The 19,146-nt window shown below is 45.7% G+C and overlaps 1 protein-coding gene across 1 annotated transcript in view; it reads left to right on the top strand.

Annotated features, from left to right (window-relative positions):
• SYNE1 (spectrin repeat containing nuclear envelope protein 1) overlaps positions 1-19,146 on the top strand; it is a 375,752-nt gene that overhangs the window by 353,423 nt on the left and 3,183 nt on the right. Inside the window, exons 137-144 of the mRNA XM_054722584.1 lie at positions 1,092-1,234; positions 3,576-3,702; positions 4,473-4,684; positions 7,576-7,776; positions 9,115-9,243; positions 10,782-10,994; positions 12,255-12,347; positions 13,928-13,986. Of these exons, the coding sequence (XP_054578559.1) occupies positions 1,092-1,234; positions 3,576-3,702; positions 4,473-4,684; positions 7,576-7,776; positions 9,115-9,243; positions 10,782-10,994; positions 12,255-12,347; positions 13,928-13,986 (1,177 nt within the window). The remainder of the gene's footprint in view (positions 1-1,091; positions 1,235-3,575; positions 3,703-4,472; positions 4,685-7,575; positions 7,777-9,114; positions 9,244-10,781; positions 10,995-12,254; positions 12,348-13,927; positions 13,987-19,146) is intronic.

Here is a 19,146-nt window from a genome sequence, read left to right as displayed (position 1 = left end):
GTTCCCAGTGAGACCTCTTCCAGGTGTATTTAGAAGACCTTTTAAAAAAAAAGTCGTAAGGCTTACTGATATTTGTTCTGCTTTCACCCTGTGCTGGCTTCACTCTGATAATCCATGCTCTTGTTCAGGTCAAAGAGTGCAATACACACATGCAAGCACACCGCTGCATGCACACACACATGCACGCCCACACGCACGCCAAGAATTTTGCTAAGAGGTATTGCACCTCTGCAGGGAGACTGAGCCGGGAGTTCTAGGCTGTGAGGAAGAAGAGCAAGTCGAGAAGGAAGTGCTAAAATCTTAGCTTTCTCCTGCTTTTGGTTTAAGTTTTAAACAAAAGCAAGTCATTGCTCGTTTGCTGTCTCCATACATACCTATCTTGAGCAAGTCTTTCAATGACGTGGCCACCTGGCCCCTCAGTGGCACTGTCTTCTGCTGAGCTGCAGAAAGGAAAGTGAGAGGGCGTGCCTTCTTCTGCTTCATAAGTGACTGCAGAGGGAGCGTGAGAAGTAGCTGCCTTGCAGTTATTGGGGAGCAGACGAGGTTTTCAGAAAGGCCTTCCACAGTTCAGTGTGCAGATTTTCAGGGGATCCGCTGTAAAAGGGGGCAGGCCCAGGGCTGATAGAACCCACTGCAGAGCCCTTTTTTTAAAAAACTATATTTTTATTGATTTCAGAGAGGACGGGAGAGGGAGAGAGAGATAGAAACATCAATGATGAGAGAGAATCATTGATAGGCTGCCTTCTGCATGCCCCACACTGGGGATCAAGTCCGCAACCCAGGCATGTGCCCTTGACCGGAATCGAACCCGGGACCCTTCAGTCCGCAGGCCGACGCTCTATCCACCTGAGCCAAACCAGCCAGGGCTGCAGAGCCCTTTTGCCGCATCCAGGCAGCTAGGACTCTTAGTGAAGCACATTCATCGGTCTGGTCATTTAAACCTCTCACTCACCAGCACGTCAGTACTAAACTCGCTTTATAATTGCCCTCACCCATGCTGTTTCTATACAGCTTTAACGGCAATAATTCCTTAAACTTCTTGAAGGTCACGCTTGCAAAGCTTGTAAAAAATCTTATGGTTGACCCTGCAGGGGATCCCAGTGCCTTAGAGTCACAGATCCGACAACTGGGCAAAGCCCTGGACGACAGCCGCCTTCGGATGCAGCAAACAGAAGATATCATCCGCAGCAAAACTCCCACAGGACCAGAGCTGGATGCCAGCTACCGCGGCTACGTGAGTATCCTGATGCGGACAGGTACCTGGAAGTCACAGTTGTGTGACAGAGAACAATTTGTCTGGGACACGAAGGCTTTATGAGCTCTCCAAACACCACGCTGCCCTTGAACTCGGGCGTGGATGTGCAAAACAAAGCCCAGTTAGCAGCAGGTTACCTGTTGCGTCTGGCTGGACCATGCGCAGGCCCACTAACCTACTGCAACGGCCAGCCTGTTCCTTTGCACTGAGAACTTAGTGAGATCCGCTAAATTGAAAGTAATAAAATGCTTTGGCTCCCGAAAGTGATTAGGCATTTTTCCCAATTCAGCTGATCGTGTTTGGACCATGGTTATCCTTGAAGCAACAGATTTTAGCTAATAGATTACTAAGAAGGAATTTTTTTAGTTCTTTTCTTGTGTTTATTGATTCACTGGATGGCCTTGGGAATGTGTTTGTCTTCTGTTTTTAGTATGTTCATTCTGGAGAAAACAATTCTAACGAGGAATTTGTGGAAAAGATAGCAAGAGAGTGTATATATTACCGCTCCTTTTTTTTTTTTTTAAAGCTCTTAGGAATAATTACTTTATTTGCTCTGCTCAGGTTACTGACCAAGTAATTTTTCCCAGAGAACTACCTGTTTTCCTACACATATTCAAGCAAGAGAGTCTGAAAGGAAATCTCATCTATGCCTCATACCTTCTTTTCCCACCCCAGAGTCTGCCTAGTAAAAAAGGAAAGAAATATTTTTTGTTTTTGTTAATCCTCACCCGAGGATATTTTTTCCATTGATTTTTAGACAGAGTGGAAGGGACGGGGAGAAACAGAGAGAAACATTGATGTGAGAGAGACACAATGATTGCTTGCTTCCCGACCAGGGCCAGGGATCGAGCCTGCAACTGAGGTACATGCCTTTGACCCGAATCAAACCCATGACCCTTCAATCTGTGGGCTGATGCTCTATCCACTGAGCCAAACTGGCTAGGGCAGGAAAGAATTCTTCATTTTACGAAGCCTCACATGCTGCTTTTTGAAATCAGAGAAGAGAACCATTTTAGTTGCATATGCTGATGTTCACACCCCACAATTACAGAAGAATGACCCATTTTGAGTTCACTTCCTGTCCAATCTGGCCTATTACACCGACTTCTATTAGAGTGAAACCTCTTTTTTGCAAAATATAATATAGTCTCCTGAGGTCGGTGCTGACATCACTGAGATTATAGTCAACCTCAGTCAAAAGCAATCAAAGTCACTTAATAAGCAATGTGATTCATTACAGGCTTTGAAAGGTGACTTTATGGTCAGTAGAGCATGCATGCCTTAAAATGATGCGTTCCTTTAATCTTTGAATTCCGTGCTACTAAGCATGGACTTGGAAGTTTCTCCTTTGATATTAGACTTTATTCCCTTCACACCTATTAAGCAATGCTTCCATTTTCTCATGAAGCAGCTGGTTTTAATATTGCTTTATGCTTTTAAGTATTTTAATTACTTAATGCAAAAGAATGTTCCTTTGAGATTTGTGGTAATATTATTATTTCCACTTTTCAGTTTAAGAAAGAGGGAGCAACTTGCCAGAAATTATGTAATGTAATACCAGCTAAGGGCTCTGAGTTTAAATCCAAGATGGGTTTAATCTGTCCTTGTTAATTTTTTAAATTTATTGATTTTAAAGAGAGAGGCAGGGAGGGGAGAAGGGAGGGAAGAAAGGAGAGAGAGGGAGAAAGAGAGAAACATGGGTCTGCTGTTCCACTGCTATGAGCATGCATTGGTTGCTTCTTATATGTGCCCTCACAGAGGGGCAAACCCACAACCTAGGCCAGTGATGGGCAACCTTTTGAGCTTGGTGTGTCAAAAAACTGAGCATAACTCGGGTAGTGTGTCACTTTGAGGAAAAAACTAACTCCAAGACTCTAGTCACAAATGTTTCATCCTCAGGAATAGCAAATGTTTCATCCTCGGCATGCGGCCACGTGTCATCAGAAATGGCCGCGTGTCATCAGTGCTGACATGCGTGTCATAGGTTCGCCATCACTGAAGGCATATCGAGACAAGGCTCTGATCAGCCGAGCTACCCGAGCAGGGCCTAGTCTGTCTTGATGTATAAACTTAATTTCAAAAATGTTTTGAGGACTTCCCGTGCAAAACCACATGTGCAAAGTATCTCTTTGAGCCTTGCTTTGTGTGTCTATGGAGGTGTCCCATGTTTAAGAAGCATGCTTTTGAACTTGACCTTGTTTAGCAGAGTAGCGCAGCCACTGGGCTTTGTGAGGAACTACAGAGACATTTCCCCAGAAGCCCTTGCACTGGGGGGAATGTGAGAGCCTGGTGACGGGGCCTGTTTTCTGGGTCCAAACAGATGAAACTGCTGGCGGAGTGCAGCGGCAGCATCGACTCGGTGCGGCGGCTGGAGCACCAGCTGAAGGAGGAGGAGGAGAACTTCCCCGGCTTCGTGAACCTGAACAGCACCGAAGCCCAGACGGCGGGTGAGTGAGTGCCGCCTGGGGCAGGACGGGGGCGTGGAAGGCTCAGAAGCACGTCGTTGCACACGAGCGTCGCTTACCTCCTTCTACACATTTCCGTCCCGAGAACTTGTCTCCGTGTCCCACTGATCTGCTGTGACAGAGAGGGAGGTGAAATGCATCTGTGACCCCTCTACTTCAGTGCACTGTCCCTCCTGTCACTGGTCAGGCATTTTATTGTATTTTATTTTTTTTTTAAATATTTTTTTGAGTGATTTCAGAGAGAAAGGGAGAGGGAGAGAGAGAAAGAGAAACATCAGTGATGAGAGAGAATCATTGATGGGCTGCCTCCTGCAGGCCCCCTACTAGGAATGGAGCCCGCATCCCATTGACTAGGGAATCAAACCGTGATCTCCTAGTTCATAGGTCGATGCTCAACCACTGAGCCATGCCAACCGGGCTTGTCAAGCATCTTAGATGGACACTCTCAGAGCTCTCTGGCAGAGAGAAATCAAGAGTTGAAGGTTCTCTTCAGGCACACTGCTGCTCATTCCTTCAGAAAGCTCTTTGCAGTGTTAAACCCCATGTAGCTCTTGTTTTTTGACTCCGTCACCATTAAACATGCAGATCAGAAGAACAGCCGGGACACTGTTCTTTTCAGCTGACGGAAACAGACATGCCGGGGGATCCCTTTCTCTCCCTCCGTGCTGTTAAAGTCAGCCCAGTGCACGCTTCCAGCCTCCCCTGAACCCGGCCCGTGGAGGGGCATGCCTGCCATGTGTCCTGTCCCGCAGGTGTGATTGACCGGTGGGAGCTCATCCAGGCGCAGGCCCTGAGCAAGGAGCTGCGCATGAAACAGAACCTCCAGAAGTGGCAGCAGTTCGGCTCCGACCTGAACAACATCTGGACCTGGCTGGGGGAGACGGAGGAGGAGCTGGAGCGGCTCCGGCGCCTGGAGCTCAGCACCGACATCCAGTCCATCGAGCTGCAAATCAAAAAGCTCAAGGTGAGCTGCCCTTGGCCTTTGCCAGAGCGGCCAGACAGGTGCGACCCTGGGGGGCCTGGGCAGGTGCAGCCACGAGCCCAGCGGTGTTGCTGTGATGCAGCAGCAGGGAAATCGTCAGCAGAGGGTCAGAGGGATGCTCTCCCCGCACCCCCAGCCTTCCCTAATCAGAGCTTATAGAGAAGGTTTGGGAGGACAGGAAGATGGACCACGTTGTAGAAGTAGCCCCCGTGTAAATAATCATGTATGATTTCACGAATTGGTATTTCAAAAGGATCGATTACATTTTGAACCACCCAGGTACCTCTAGGACCTATGTCACCTCTTCTAAGGGAAATGGAGAGATTAGATATTAGGGTCTTACAAGTCTCTAAAGCTGGAGAGAAATCTTCTCCAAGACTTGGTGTGTGCGAGCGTATGAAGACCTGATGAAGTCATTCGACGTTCTGGGAAGAGCAGGACTTCTGGCATTTCCTGTATGGGTGCAGGACACAAGATCACTTCCTTTCACTCCGTCTCTAGATCCTAGAAACCCTCCTCAGCCCAGCTACTGAAATGCATCCGTATTGTAGCCTTTTGTAAGCGTGCTGCGGAGTGAGAGCCCAGCTCTTTGGATTCTGTCTTTCTGCTTGGAGAGCACCGAGGTGTGCTCTTGCTCAGAAGGGAGCTGCGCAGGCTCGCGGGGCTGGAGGATTAAGCGCGCTGCTTCTGTGTGCCTCTGGTGTCGGCACACGCTGTGAATCTGGAAGTGACGTTTTTGTGGCTTGCTTTGGTGGTGGTTGTGTTTTAAAGTTCAAAAGTGATACTTGCTGCTATCCTTCTCTCAGCCTTCAGTGGAAGATCTAAATGCAAAACAGGTCTAGTAGAGGTCTGACATAGGACCATTTCACACTAAGTTGATATATAACCCAAACAGGAGTTATTTGTCAAACATACATATACTTGAATAAATTAGCTTTTGGTGCGGGGAAAAAATAAATAAATAAATAAATAAATAAATAAAAAATAAATAAATAAATAAAGTTCAAACAGAGAAATGAGTCTTCCCCTCAGATGTTCACACGTCTTCTTTGAGAGGAGCCTCTGCCCAGCCCCATCAATTTCAGGAGGAAGGGTCAGATGAGAGATGCACTTTGCATCACCTGGATTATATGATGCATTTTTTTCTTTTCTTTTTAACCCTTTGCACTCGCTTGCTTTTTTCTCGATTCCTTTATTCTAATGCTAACCATGTCGAGTCACACTCGACATCCGAGTGCAAAAGGTTAAAATATATTTTTATTGATTTCAGAGAGGAATGGAGAGGGAGAGAGAGAGAGAAACATCAATGATGAGAGAGGATCATTGATCCGCTCCCTCCTGCACGCCACACACTGGGGATCGAGCCCACAACCCGGGCATGTGTACTGACCAGGAATCGAACCGTGACCTCCTGGTTCACAGGTCGACGCTCAACCACTGAGCCACACCAGCCGGGCATAAGAAGCATGTTTTTCTCTAGAGGACTTAAATTCCTTGAGTTTCTCTCCAGGAAAATGTAAGGCAGAGTTGCATTAAAACCAAATTCCTCATAATTGAGATGGAGCAAATGCTGGTCCGAGTCTGATCTGAGCGAGATGAGGGTGGAGGAGTGAGACCCTGACAGTCAGCCTGTACCCCTCCCCCAGAATCCTTTCTGTTTTCTGAGGATAAACCTGTGGCATCACCAAGTATCTTTCCACAATATCTCTCCGTCTTATACTGCCTCTGTGGTTGACTATATTCAGTTTGTTACGAATCTTTTGAAAATTGAAAAATTAAGACAAGTTGGAAACACCACAGAAAAGTGAGAAATTCTAAGAAAATGGGGCCTGGGTGGGTGGGATTTGTAGGATCACTCACCCTAACTTGATCTGGGCATGTTTAAACAACCTCGCTGTTCCCTTAATACGTAATCATGCTCTCAAGTTCTTGGAATTTAGTTCTAGATTTTTAGGAAATGCACAAAGTAAAAATCAGTTGCCCAGGGTGTGTGTGTGTGTGTGTGTGTGTGTGTGTGTGATCAAACAAAATTGGTTAGTTGATGAAATACCCAACTCATGCTCCTAGCCATCACCAGAAGGTGGCCTGTGACGTAGGCAGTGTCCTCAGCCTGGGAGCCACTGTCTGTGCCGATGAAGTTGGAACAGCTGCAGGCCAGGGCCCGGGAATCTGCTTTCTCACCCAGCTTCCCACGCCGTTCTCATGCACAGAACTCTGAGTACCATTGGTCTATTGAAATGGGATTCTTACACCAGGACAAAAAGTGCATTTCCTGCTGCTCAGAACTGTTGGAGCCCGATTTTGTTTCATTTTGCTGTTGAAATCCCATGCCGGGAGGTCAAGTTACTCATATTCCTTATTTTATTGCACAGGGTCATGGTTGCTTCCTGCGAAATGCCTCTTAATTTTATTTATGTATCCTCCCCCCACACACACACACACACACACACGTGCACTGTTTTTTCATCCTCATCCCTCAGACCCACAGCAACCATTCTGAAACATTTCATGAGTATTCTTTGTTCCTGTATATTCATTCAAAAAAAAGTAGATTTGTGTGTGAGCGCGTGTATTTTAAATTACACACATGCTGCTGTGTTGCACGAATCACTCTGTTTCTGACTCTCTCACTCTGCCCCATATTTTACTGAGATCGGTTCGTGCTGTCAGGTGTACATCTAGTCCATCTCTCGTAACTGCAGCCTGGTCCTCAGAGGTGACCTCACTGTAGCTTATCTGGACATCCTGTTAAGGCCCAGTTTGTATTCATGGATCTTTTCATTTGGGTGAAGCCTTTCCAAAGGCCTTAGACTATTTTTTTAATGTTTTTATCGTTATTTTCCTTGTTTGGTGGTTCTCCTTCCTCTTTGTAGGAGCTGCAGAAAGCCGTGGATCACCGCAAAGCCATCATCCTCTCCATCAACCTGTGCAGCTCCGAGTTCACGCAGACGGGCGGCGAGGAGAGCCGGGCCCTGCAGGACCGCCTGTCCCAGATGAACGCGCGCTGGGACCGCGTGTGCTCCCTGCTGGAGGAGTGGCGGGGCCTGCTCCAGGGCGCGCTGATGCAGTGTCAGGTCCGCGGGGCTTTGGGCAGGCTGTGCTCCCCGTCACACGTGCCCGGCGGTGCCGAGTCTGTGACTTGGTTTACCAAGGTCACCAGAGGGATGCGGTTGCTCCCCGAAGTCAATATCTGAATGCGATAGCGCGGTGCCCAGACTTTTTATTTGACTGGAGGATACGTACATGTGAGCAGCAGTTCAGAGCAGCCAGACCCCATCTTCTGTCCAGCTAACAAGAGACTGTCCCCCCAAGTTCATCTCAGCCCCACCACTCCTTCTGCTCATTCATGGCATTCATTCATTCAACAGACATGTACTGAGCGCATTGGAAGACAGGTTCTGAACATTGAAGTGAGCATTACAAATACTCATTCATTCCACACTGGCCCAGTTTCACTGTCTGACTGGTATTGCACTAAGCAGTCACGATACACCACAGCCTCTCTTGTTGGGGAAAACAGACAATAAAAATGCAATTCAGTGGTTAACCAAGATGCTTCCAGATGTTGATCAGAGTAATGGAGAAAAGCCGCTCTGGGAGGCAGTTCAGGGAAGTCCTCAGCATCTTTGAGCTGACATGGGAAGGGTGGTTCCATGAAGGAGATAGAACAAATGGAAAGGCTTCGTGTCTCCAAGGGCAGAAAAGAGGCCAGTGTGATCAGAATGCAGTCAGAGAGGCAGGAGTGACGAACCATCAGGCAGGTGATCAGGAATGAGATCATGCAGGGCCTGGTAGGGCCTGGCCAGGAGCTTGGGTTGTATTCTGAGCATGAAAGGAAATTGTTTCAGGGTGTGAAGCCTGCTCCCCAGGTTTATATGTGCCCCAAGAGTACCTGATCCTTGACAGCAGGTACCCCAGCTGTTGTTTCAACCCTGCACCCCCTCCTAGTACAGTGCGTTCCACTCAGGAGATGTTCAGGAGCTATATGTTGAATAAATGAATGGATGGATGAAGGACAGCTCAAACAGATGGATGAAGGACATAGGGATTGGATTTAGGCCTTAAAAAGATGGGAAGATTTGAATTCAGGGAGATGAGAGGGGAGCAGAGTTGCTTCCTTCCAAACTACATAATAGCCCTAGAAATTTCTACAGTATTTTGTATTTTGAACCAATTTTCCTTATGCCTGAATTTTCCCTCCAGTAATAAATTAGATGCTTTTGGGAAGAATGTGAGCTCCGATGATTACAACAGCACAAACACCTTGCTCAGGAAGGAGTTGTGTCTAAGATCTTAAAACCAACGTGTCTTTGCCAGTGGTAGCAGTTGTAAAGAATAGACATGTAAGCTGTGAGTGAAAGAAAACTATATTATTAGTCAAGATGACTTCATGCTCTGTACTTTTTCCCTAGGATTTTCATGAGATGAGTCATGGCTTGCTTCTCATGCTGGAGAACATCGACAGAAGGAAAAATGAAATTGTTCCTATCGATTCTCACCTCGATGCAGAAATACTGCAGGACCAGCACAAACAGCTTACGGTAAGATGCGTGAGCACCGCAGCCTCTGATTGTTTTAGCAGTGATTTGCAGGAAAAGAAGTGGTTATATGTTTTACCTTTTAAGTTATAGCCTCTAAGTTAATTTTTGTGAAGCAAACACGTGCATAGAAGAGGACATCGACTAGCTTTAGAGTCTGCTTCCAAAGCCGTGGCTCAATTGTAGAAATCTTAGCTGTTCTAATCTTAATTAACTTGTTTTTATTAAAGCAGGTCTTTGGTGAATTACACTTATTTTTCATTTAAACTGTATTTGTTACATCCATGTCCCAAAAGTATACGAGGTGGTTTATAATAAAAGGACATTACAACTATTAAAATAGAGAGCATTAGGGCTTCGTCAGAGGAATTAAGTGAACCAAATTCTACATTAACCTGAACATCAAGTTTTCCGAAAGTTCAGACAAAAAGGGAAATTTGATCACTTATTTTCATTATCTGACAAAAAGGCAGCATACCAGTTCTCGGGGAGTGAGGAACTTTTTCTAGCACTAACTTCTGAAGGAAGCTTGCAGAATTTCTGGGTAGATTCTCATGCAAAGAACTGTGGACAATATAATGTACAGCAGTGATGGGCAACCTTTTGAGCTTGGTATGTCAAACTTCGCCAAAAAACTGAGCATAACTCGGGTAGTGTGTCACTTTGAGGAAAAAACTAACTCCAAGACTCTAGTCACAAATGTTTCATCCTCGGGAGCAGTAAATGTTTCATCCTCAGCATGCGGCCGCGTGTCATCAGAAATGGCTACGCGTGTCAGTGCTGACACGCATGTCATAGGTTCGCCATCACTGATGTACAGTGTACTTAAGTGACTTCATAAATGATACTGAAGCAGATTTGCATCCCATTAGGAGAAAATGAGTTGAATTTTGTAGCTTTCTGCAGTTTTTAAATGTTATTTCTTACCATTGTTATTTCTTACACTTACTAACCTAACCAGCAGAATTGGTCGCTTCTAATTCAATACCATAAAGGTCTTAGAATACAAGAGGAAATAGTGATGCGACCACATTTCCACTAAACTTCCAACCTTGGGCTTTAAGTTGTAAATGATAAATCACCACATATCTTTTTTATTCTTAAACAGATATCTGAATGTATCTAGACCTACTGGAGGTCTGATACATTTATGGTAATGTTTTACTGTTCTGTTTAAAAAACTATCTTATGTCTCATTTACATAATACTTTCTATTTTAAGTACTTTCACATATATTTACTGACTTGAACCCAAGAGTACTTATTGTGGATCAGGCAAGAAATAATATCATTTTACTGAAGGAGCAAAATTCACATCAAAAAGGTTCAGGGGTCTTAGGGAATGGTTTTGGCAGAGGCCAGATTAGAACACCGGTCCCTGATTCCCAAATGCCATGGGCAGCTCTATCCTTCCTGTGTGAGCTCAGCACTCCGAGGCTCGGGCATAAGTGCCCAGTAAGTTAAAGTGATGTCATTCTGCGCTGTGAGACTTTCCCTGATGATCGGAGATCCTTAGAGAAGTGTTTCTTACTGTACACATAGCAAATAAGGCAGGAGCTCTTGGAATCCCAGCTCAAAGTGGCCTCGCTGCAAGACATGTCTTGCCAATTGTTGGTGAACGCGGAAGGCACAGACTGCTTAGAAGCCAAAGAAAAGGTCCATGTGATTGGAAATCGGCTCAAACTGCTCTTGAAGGAGGTCAGCCGTCACCTCAAGGAGCTGGAGAAGTTACTGGACTTGTCGAGCAGTCAGCAGGTAAGCGCTGGGCGGGCAGCACTGTACAGCCTTTCTTACAGAGCATCAAGGAAGCATCGTCCTTGTCCGTTTCAGAATGTCTTTGAGTGTCCGCTCTCTGCAAGTCTGCAAGGGACTTAGAGACTTTAAATATATTGTTGATGTCAGAGAGGAAGGGAGAGGGAGAGAGAGATTAGAAACATCAATGATGAGAGAGAATCATTGATTGACTGCCTCTTGCGCACCCCACACTGGGGATCGAGCCAGCAACCCGGGCAGGTGCGCTGACCTGGAATCGAACTATGTCTTCCTGGTTCATAGGTCAACGCTCATCCACTGAGTCATGCCGGCTGGGCGGGACTTACAAACTTTTATAATAGGACACTGCGTTTGATTCTGTCACACCCAGGAGACCTCCTGTAATTGTCACTGCAAACCTTACACCAGCACTGCTGTGACATTTTATTTCACCCTGTTTAGTTAAGAATTCATGTATTTTCTGTACCATAGCCATGATACATCACAACCAATCATTTGCATATGATTCAGCCTATAAGGTTGAGTTCTCCTGACATGAAGAGCAGTTAATTCATAGAAAATGTCCCGAGCTCATGTATGTTATTTTTTCCTTCGCTCTGCTGCATCATGAGAGTGCTGCTGGTTTGGGGAAGTGCATTTGCCAGTGCGGAGGTGCCTGGTAAAACTTCATTCACTGTGAAATACTGTATGAGCACACACTTCATTCACTGTGAAATACTGTATGAGCACACACTTCATTCACTGTGAAATACTGTATGAGCACACACGCACTGTGCCCTCCTCTCAGAATGTCAGAGAACAGTCTACTGCAAGCAACAGCAGTGCTGGAAACGACACGTTTTCTCTGATGCTCAAAGGCTCCTGGGAGACTTTCGTTTCTAACTCAAATGAATTGGTCTTTCTGGCCCGAGCGACCTGAAGCTCTAAGGCAGATTCCTTCCCCTCCTGCACTTAGACTCACTCATATCCATGTCACTGACAAATAATAAATCCACGAGTGACACAGTAAGAATGATCCTGTAGCTGTATTTTCCAAAAGGGACGAACAGCCAGGAAAGCCCAATACACTAGAAGACCTAGGTCCCGATCTTCTTGTAGTTGTCGGATTCTACTTTTCCCAAGGAATGATGGCTTGATTTATATGGGGGATGGGTGGGGTTGGGACAGGAAACACATTGTGTGTTGCAGAGCCATCGTGGCTCTGGGACGTGGAGTCATTAAAAGAATCTATTTCCTACGTAGGACCTGTCCTCCTGGTCTTCTGCTGATGAACTGGACACCTCGGGATCGCTGAGTCCTGCGTCAGGGAGAAGCACCCCAAACAGACAGAGAACGGTAACTTTCTGCTGGTCGTTGGTCCATGGGAAGGGACACTGGGGAGTGACAGTATCTGTACCCACCAGGGTCCACAGGCTCTCCCCCAAAAGCAGGGGTCCCCCTACAGACGAGGGTGTCACTCAGTGACCCAGTGAAGCGCTGTTTCCTCAACCCTGCCACGTGCCCTCGTCCCCTGCAGTCAGGAACGGAAAAGAGCGGTTCTGTTTTTCAAAAGCATCAGGGCTCCACGTGGGCTTGGTGTGCAGGGAGACACGTTATTTTTCTTGCTCCAAGGGCCATCTCTAGAATGATGTTCCCTGGTCCCTTTGGTGGCTCCTCCCTTCAAGCCGCCACTGCCACCGCCCACCTAGAAAACCAGCTTCCACCGAGAAGGTGCCTCCGCCAGAGGTGGACAAAAGCGCCCATGAGGCCATGGGACGGATAAGATGAGCGGAGGATCTGTTGACTCTCAAGGAAGCTCCTGAGTGGTCCTGAAGGTTTTCAGTGACTGTGCGGCCCCCCAAATGGCCACAGCTTAAGGTGACTCAGCCGCAAGGCCCGTGGGGGCTCCCGCACTGGCACACGGAAGCAAAGTCAGCCCCTGCTACACTCTATACCTTGGTTTCTCTGTGTAATTAGAAGCTTGTTTTTGTTTTGTTATTTTTTTTGTCCTGCTTTATGATTATATTCATTTTTATTATCATTCCATTGTCCTTAGTTTTTAGAAGCATTAATTTGTAAATTTTTTTGTGTGATAAACACTTAAGTTCTATGCTGATAAATGTTATGACCTTTCTTTAGGATTGTTATTGTTTTACTACATTCACTAGTTTCCTGTAGATCCTAGTTTAAGAATGTGAAGGAATACTGGCTTTTCAATTCAAATTTAAGTCTTTATGTAACTTGAGTCTTTAACTTGTTGGGTCTCCATCACTTTACGAAGAACAATTTCCTATTACCGTTGTTACTATTTTTTTTTTTATCTATCAAGAATTTTGGTACTATTTTGGTGTTCCAGAAGATATGAAAAATATGGTGTGGCATGGTATATTGAACTTTATTATTATTTTTAAAAATATGTTTTTATTTATTTTAGAGAGGGAGGAAAGAAGGAGAGAGAGAGAAACATTGATCGGCTGCCTCCTGCTCACCCCCTTCTGGGGATTGATCCCGAAACCTGGGCCTGTGCCCTGACTGGGAATTGAACCAGTAACCATTAGGTGTGTGGGACGACGCCCAACTGAGCCACACCAGCCAGGGCTGAGCTTTATTTTTATCGTGAGTAAGTATACAGAGATGCGAGCTAGCATACGGACACTTTAATTTCTACCATGAAACGTGGGAAGAAAAAATATGACCACTGTGGTGTGAACTTCTCAACCACAATTTATGTCCCTCCGATGGCTAATAACATCGATGTAAATTTATCTCATTTCTTCCGCAAAAGAAAAGCCAGTTTCCTTAATCGTGGGTACTGATCATTTCGTTTGATTTGTTTTCCCTTTGCTGCATTTTTAGTTTAATTTTCATCAGTAGCTTGTCTTTATTTGCCTGGACTGAACATTCTTCTTTCTTTACCCCCTGTTCATTGCAAACAGCCACGAGGCAAATGTAGTCTCTCACAGCCTGGACCCTCTGTCAACAGTCCACATAGCAGGTACCTTATTCTCCTGGTTTCCACACTGTTCTAGAACTGCAAGAGGATGATGAAAATTGCCCATGGTGTTGCTAGGCCTCTCTCGGGTGTGCCTTGGGGCAGTTGAGAAATTACTCGTTTCGGTGCACACCCTTTCGGAATAAATTGGAAGAGGCTTTTCTACGTGGAAAGTGCAAGTGAATCTCAGAGCATGAAATATTTGGACCCCACCCACCAAAATTTGGATTAACACTACATAGGCCATCTGGAACTTTCCATCCAGAGGTATCCTGTGTGCACCTAGGATCCGATACGTCCCATAACATAGCTGCTGTTTGAGTCATGGCAGACTTTTATCATCCTCTTTCTTTCTAGATTTTACAATAAGACAGGTAATCAATCAATGAATTATTTTACCATTCCCGGAAACCCACACATCTGAATAAAATCTACTAACATCCCCGGCTTTTTATTTTCTTTTCATGTTTTATCCAGATTGTGGGTTTGGGATTCTCCAAATGGCAAGTCCGAATTCAGTGTTATTTAACATTTATAAGCACCTTCTCTCTTCTGCTTCCCCTGAAATTTGTCTTCACCCAGCACACTCAGTCACTCACCCTCCTGCCCGGGGCGAGCTCTGTGGCTCTGGAATCAGGAGCCAGCAGTGCCCCCGGGCGGGCGGGCACCTGCCCAGAGCCCACTCACCGCTGCCACCCTGTGCTTCACACCCCCTCCAGCAGCCCCTGTGTCTGCAGCTAGCGGTGCTTTGCCTGCTTCGTTGCTGGTGTGATGTCTGTGCGCCCTGCCCCTTCACTCAGCGCCCGCTTCCCCAGACAGCTGTCTGAATAGAAACACTGTCCTCAGAGCTGACTTTTCCTTCCAGTCCCAAGCAGTTCAGTGTTAGGGTAGTTTGTCCCTCTGGAAACTCAGCACCACTGAGCTGGGATCAACATTCCTGGGAGGAGGTTGGGGGAGGGGGACGTGTGGAGCCATAGACAACTCCTGAGGAATAGCCTTGGCTTTCCAGCCAGGAACTGAAGAGAATGGCTGTTTCCTTTGGTCATTCCTACTTGGCCCAACGAATGCAGAATGTATTGGGGTGTGCTTTCTGGGTTTAAGCGTCCCTTTACTATGTTTTTTTCCTTCCCTTTGGTTTGGTTTGGAGACCATTTGGGGAGCGGGGGGGGATGGTCCAGAACAAAATATCAATAATGTAATGTGAATGGAGGGTATGATGGACTTCCTCAGGTGCCCTGATGATTTTTTAGGCCCCTCCAAGAAAAAACAATGGTGCTATAGACAGATCATTGTTCTATATAGTCCGTCTTCTCCACTTAAATTGCCACCGTGCAATGAGCATATTGCTGTGGGAGGGCCCCGCAGCATCCTTTTAGGATACCAGAGACCAATTATTGGGTTGGCATAAGTGATGGTAATGAGAAGGGGGAAAGCACTTATGTTATTAAACGACACCCATAGCAACCACCTGCGGGTTTCCAAATATTGCATCCGTCTGCTCCCCCAGTTATTCCAGACAGCCACTCAGGTTTTCTGAAAATGTCAAAGGCCTCGTTTCTTAGGGCAGCCAGGGCTCCGCCGTGTCTCCTCACAGGGCTTTGCGGCTGGGACAGCCACGTTCTCGCGGTGGCGTCCCCAAGGCACCTTTCGGCTCTGCTCTGCCCAGCGCTGTTTATTAACATCTCTCTGAGCACACAGCACCAGGTTCACTTTGCTACTCGGGGGGCCTGGAATCCTTCGCCTGAATGGCAAACTCCATCAGGCACCTTGCCAGACAGATTGTGGTTGAACGTGTTGAACATTCTTGGACTTCTTAGCTCCTTGGCACCTCTGAGTGGGGTGCGCCCAATCCTGACATTGAAATGCAGAGTCTGCTGGGAAAGAATGAACTCCCCTCGCAATCCAGGTGCCGCGGTGTTCCCTGACACCGAGGCCTGAGAGTGCCCTGTGTTTGATCTTGCACTGCTCCAGCAAATCGGAAAGGTTATTGTAGAAGCACAAACAGTTTAGCGACTTGACCCCAGCGATCTGCAGTGGGAACATGTTCGACGTGTCTTCTTCCCGAGAGAGGAAAGAGGCTGAATTGGAAGAAACTGCTTATTAGTTTGAAGGGAGAGGCTCTTATATTCTTTGGGTTTAAAGGCAGATATTAATATCAGTTGCGTGCTTGCTGTATCTTTCAGTTTGATTTTATGGTCACTGTTCTGCGTCTTCTTAAAAATATTCTAAGCCTACATATGGATTAATGCTACTATGGTTAGGCCCTGGGCCTACAAAATTAATACAATATGGTCCCTGCCATTAACAGACCTGCAAGGTGTCAGAATGAAGAGATTCCCTAAATCAATTACAAGAAGCTCCCCAAGACTTCTTCAAATGATAAGCCTTTGGAAAACATCTGGGCATACATTTGTAATAACTCTTCATTATTTTTTAGATCAAATACATTTAAGAAGCATGCTTTTGAAGCAATGCTGTTGATGGTCCACCTGGTACTTTTCTTCCACGTGGACTTGAAATGATCTAACCTGATCTCCAATAAGACTTCATAACTCAACAGCCGATCATTGAAATTGACAAATGGGAAGATTTTACTCCAATTTCCAGCAAGGCAAAGGAATAATTCCTCTGTAGTCTGGATAGAGTGAATTGGTGGCTTCATTCCAAAGCTTAGAATTGTGAAATGCAAGATTGCCAGGGCACCTCTGGTCTCTGGCACCTTCCACCCAAGAACTAGGACCCAGGGAGAAGTGGCAATAACTGGCTGAAACACTGCAAAGGAGGAAAAAAGCACCTCATTTTACAGTATGTGCGAGGCAGCCAAATTTCAGGCAAGGCTTGCCTGAAAACACTATTCAGTTTCTTGTGAAAAGTTGTTCTTAAGTCTTTTCCTCCAGACCCCAGCCTGGGGACCTATTTATTCAAAGCATTCAAAGAGCCTCAACCTAAAGCAGCCTTGCCTGTAGGCCAGGCCCCAGCCAGGGCTGAGGACAGCTATAGGATAGGGTAAGGCTCTAACTTGCTGCCTTTATAATACTTGAGGCATGCAAACCCAGTGTTTTCCGGGCACTTTGGGAAACTCAGTACATCCTTGAAAGCACTTCTGGGAAATCAGGAATGTTCCCGGGAGAAAAGGCTAAATCCAGCCAACCTCTGAGGATGTGAGTCAGCACACCCTTGCTTTCATAGTATAGATAATAATACATTGATGACACTTATTTAGCATTAATGTGTTCTAAGCACCACACAAAGCATGATATAACCGTTATCTCATTTAACCCTTGCACCATCCCCATGACATCGCTATAGTCCCAGATTTACAGTCAAGGACACAGAGGATTAGAGGCATGAAGATTTAAGTTTGAACCCAGGTCTACCTGACTCTGGGGGGATTCTGTCTTGTTAACCACTGCACTCTAGTGCAGGGCTGCTGATGGGTAGAACTAGAAAGGATTCCAGGGCTTAGGCTACCAGGCAGAGTGCTCCTTTTGGAATAAGAGGAGGATGAAATCCTGAACTGATTCTGGAAATGTGTGTGCTGAACCACGTGTCCAGGGAACAAAGACCATGCACACAAGGGTAGGCAACAAGATCATAGACAAGCTAGATAACCCCTCACAGTAAATTCCTGTTATTATCCTGCCAGGGTTAGCTGACAAGTAACAGAATGAGTTGCAAGCTTCTTCTGTGTTTGAATGGTGTATGCACAGATTTAACCCATTTTATTCCCCTTCACTGTGTGGAAGTTTGGAGAGGAGTCATACTCTTGTGCATACTGGTCAGGCTCTCACACCTCTTGATCATGCTTTCTTGTGTGTGGTGTGTGGTGATGTATGACTTCCTCCCCTACCATCCTTTTTCCACAACTGTATGTGTTTGGGGGGAAAGAGAGGAAACAACGTCTGGGCAACTGTTTACCCAGAAATTTTAATGAGTGAGAAAAATAATAAAATAAGTGTTTAGTTATGAGAGTAAGCACGTTTTTGCTGGGCTGAATTATCTGGAATATCTCTTATGAGAACTTCCTTGAATAAGGTCACACATTTAATGTTTCCTTCATAGATACACCCTCGACTGGCACCTGTTTATGTAACAGGGCCACTGGGGAGAGATGAGTGACTAGTGCCTTTGTTCTTTCCCCTGTCAAGTTTCCCAAGGCTCTTGAAACAGAGGAGATTTTAGGTCAGTGGATAAATATTAATAGTACCCTTTTACCCTGGTGTCATTAACCTGATGGTACTCGCAGCTCTAAGACTTGGGGCATGTTGAAACCCTGGTCATTGCTCCCAGGGGGTAGCATGTTTCTCAGCAGATAAATTGGACATTTTCAAGAGCAGTCAACTGCATGGAAGCTCACTAAGGACGGCGAGTTCTCTCTGTCCCTGTCTCAGCCCATCACTCCTCCTTAGGCGGGCATTCTTCAGCACTAGAAGGCACGTGGTAATTAAAGTTTAATAAGGAATGCTCTGATGCTGTTAAATGTGCCATGTCCTTCGACAGACGCTATCACATGTGAGCCCACATTGCAAAGATGGTGACCTTTCCTCTTGTTCTCAGGGGTGGACTCGTCAATGAGCACCCTGTATTTTGATCTTGATCTTTGCCTTAAGCTAATAATTGACAAGCAAGGGCTATTCAGCTCTGTCAGTCAGATTGTGTTGTCAATTATATGCATAATCTAGCCATCACTAATGTCCTTACATGTTTCCTAAAGAAAAGAAGTCAGAAATCTTTCTCATTTTATTTAAATGTTGAGTGGTGAGGAAACATGGAGCTCTCTTTTGTGCTTCGGTTATAACTCATCCGGGGACAGGTGGGGAGGGTACATTGTAAGAGAAAAGGAAAAGGTATTTTGAAGAAAAATTCAACCCAGAGTTCATGGGCCAATATCCCATCCTTCTTAAGACACTTTAAGGCAAACCATTGAATCATGAACTGCCAGAGCCAAAGAGATCTTAGGATATTAATGCAACCTTTCTCTTTGCAAATAAGAAAACCGAAGGCCAGACCAGAGAGACTATGCTGCTTGGCCAAGATTGTAAAACTGTCTGAACACAAAATGTCCCCCTGTGCATGTGCTAACTTGATGATCCATGTAATACTGTGAGGCCCATGATTGGAGGCATCTATTTTCAACATGAAGGAACCACTGACTTCCAAACA

The sequence above is a fragment of the Eptesicus fuscus genome, chromosome 10, assembly GCF_027574615.1.
Source record: "Eptesicus fuscus isolate TK198812 chromosome 10, DD_ASM_mEF_20220401, whole genome shotgun sequence".
Classification (NCBI taxonomy): domain Eukaryota; kingdom Metazoa; phylum Chordata; class Mammalia; order Chiroptera; family Vespertilionidae; genus Eptesicus; species Eptesicus fuscus.
The sequence above is the reverse complement of the archived record's forward strand: the minus strand, read 5'-3'. Positions and strand labels throughout refer to the sequence as shown.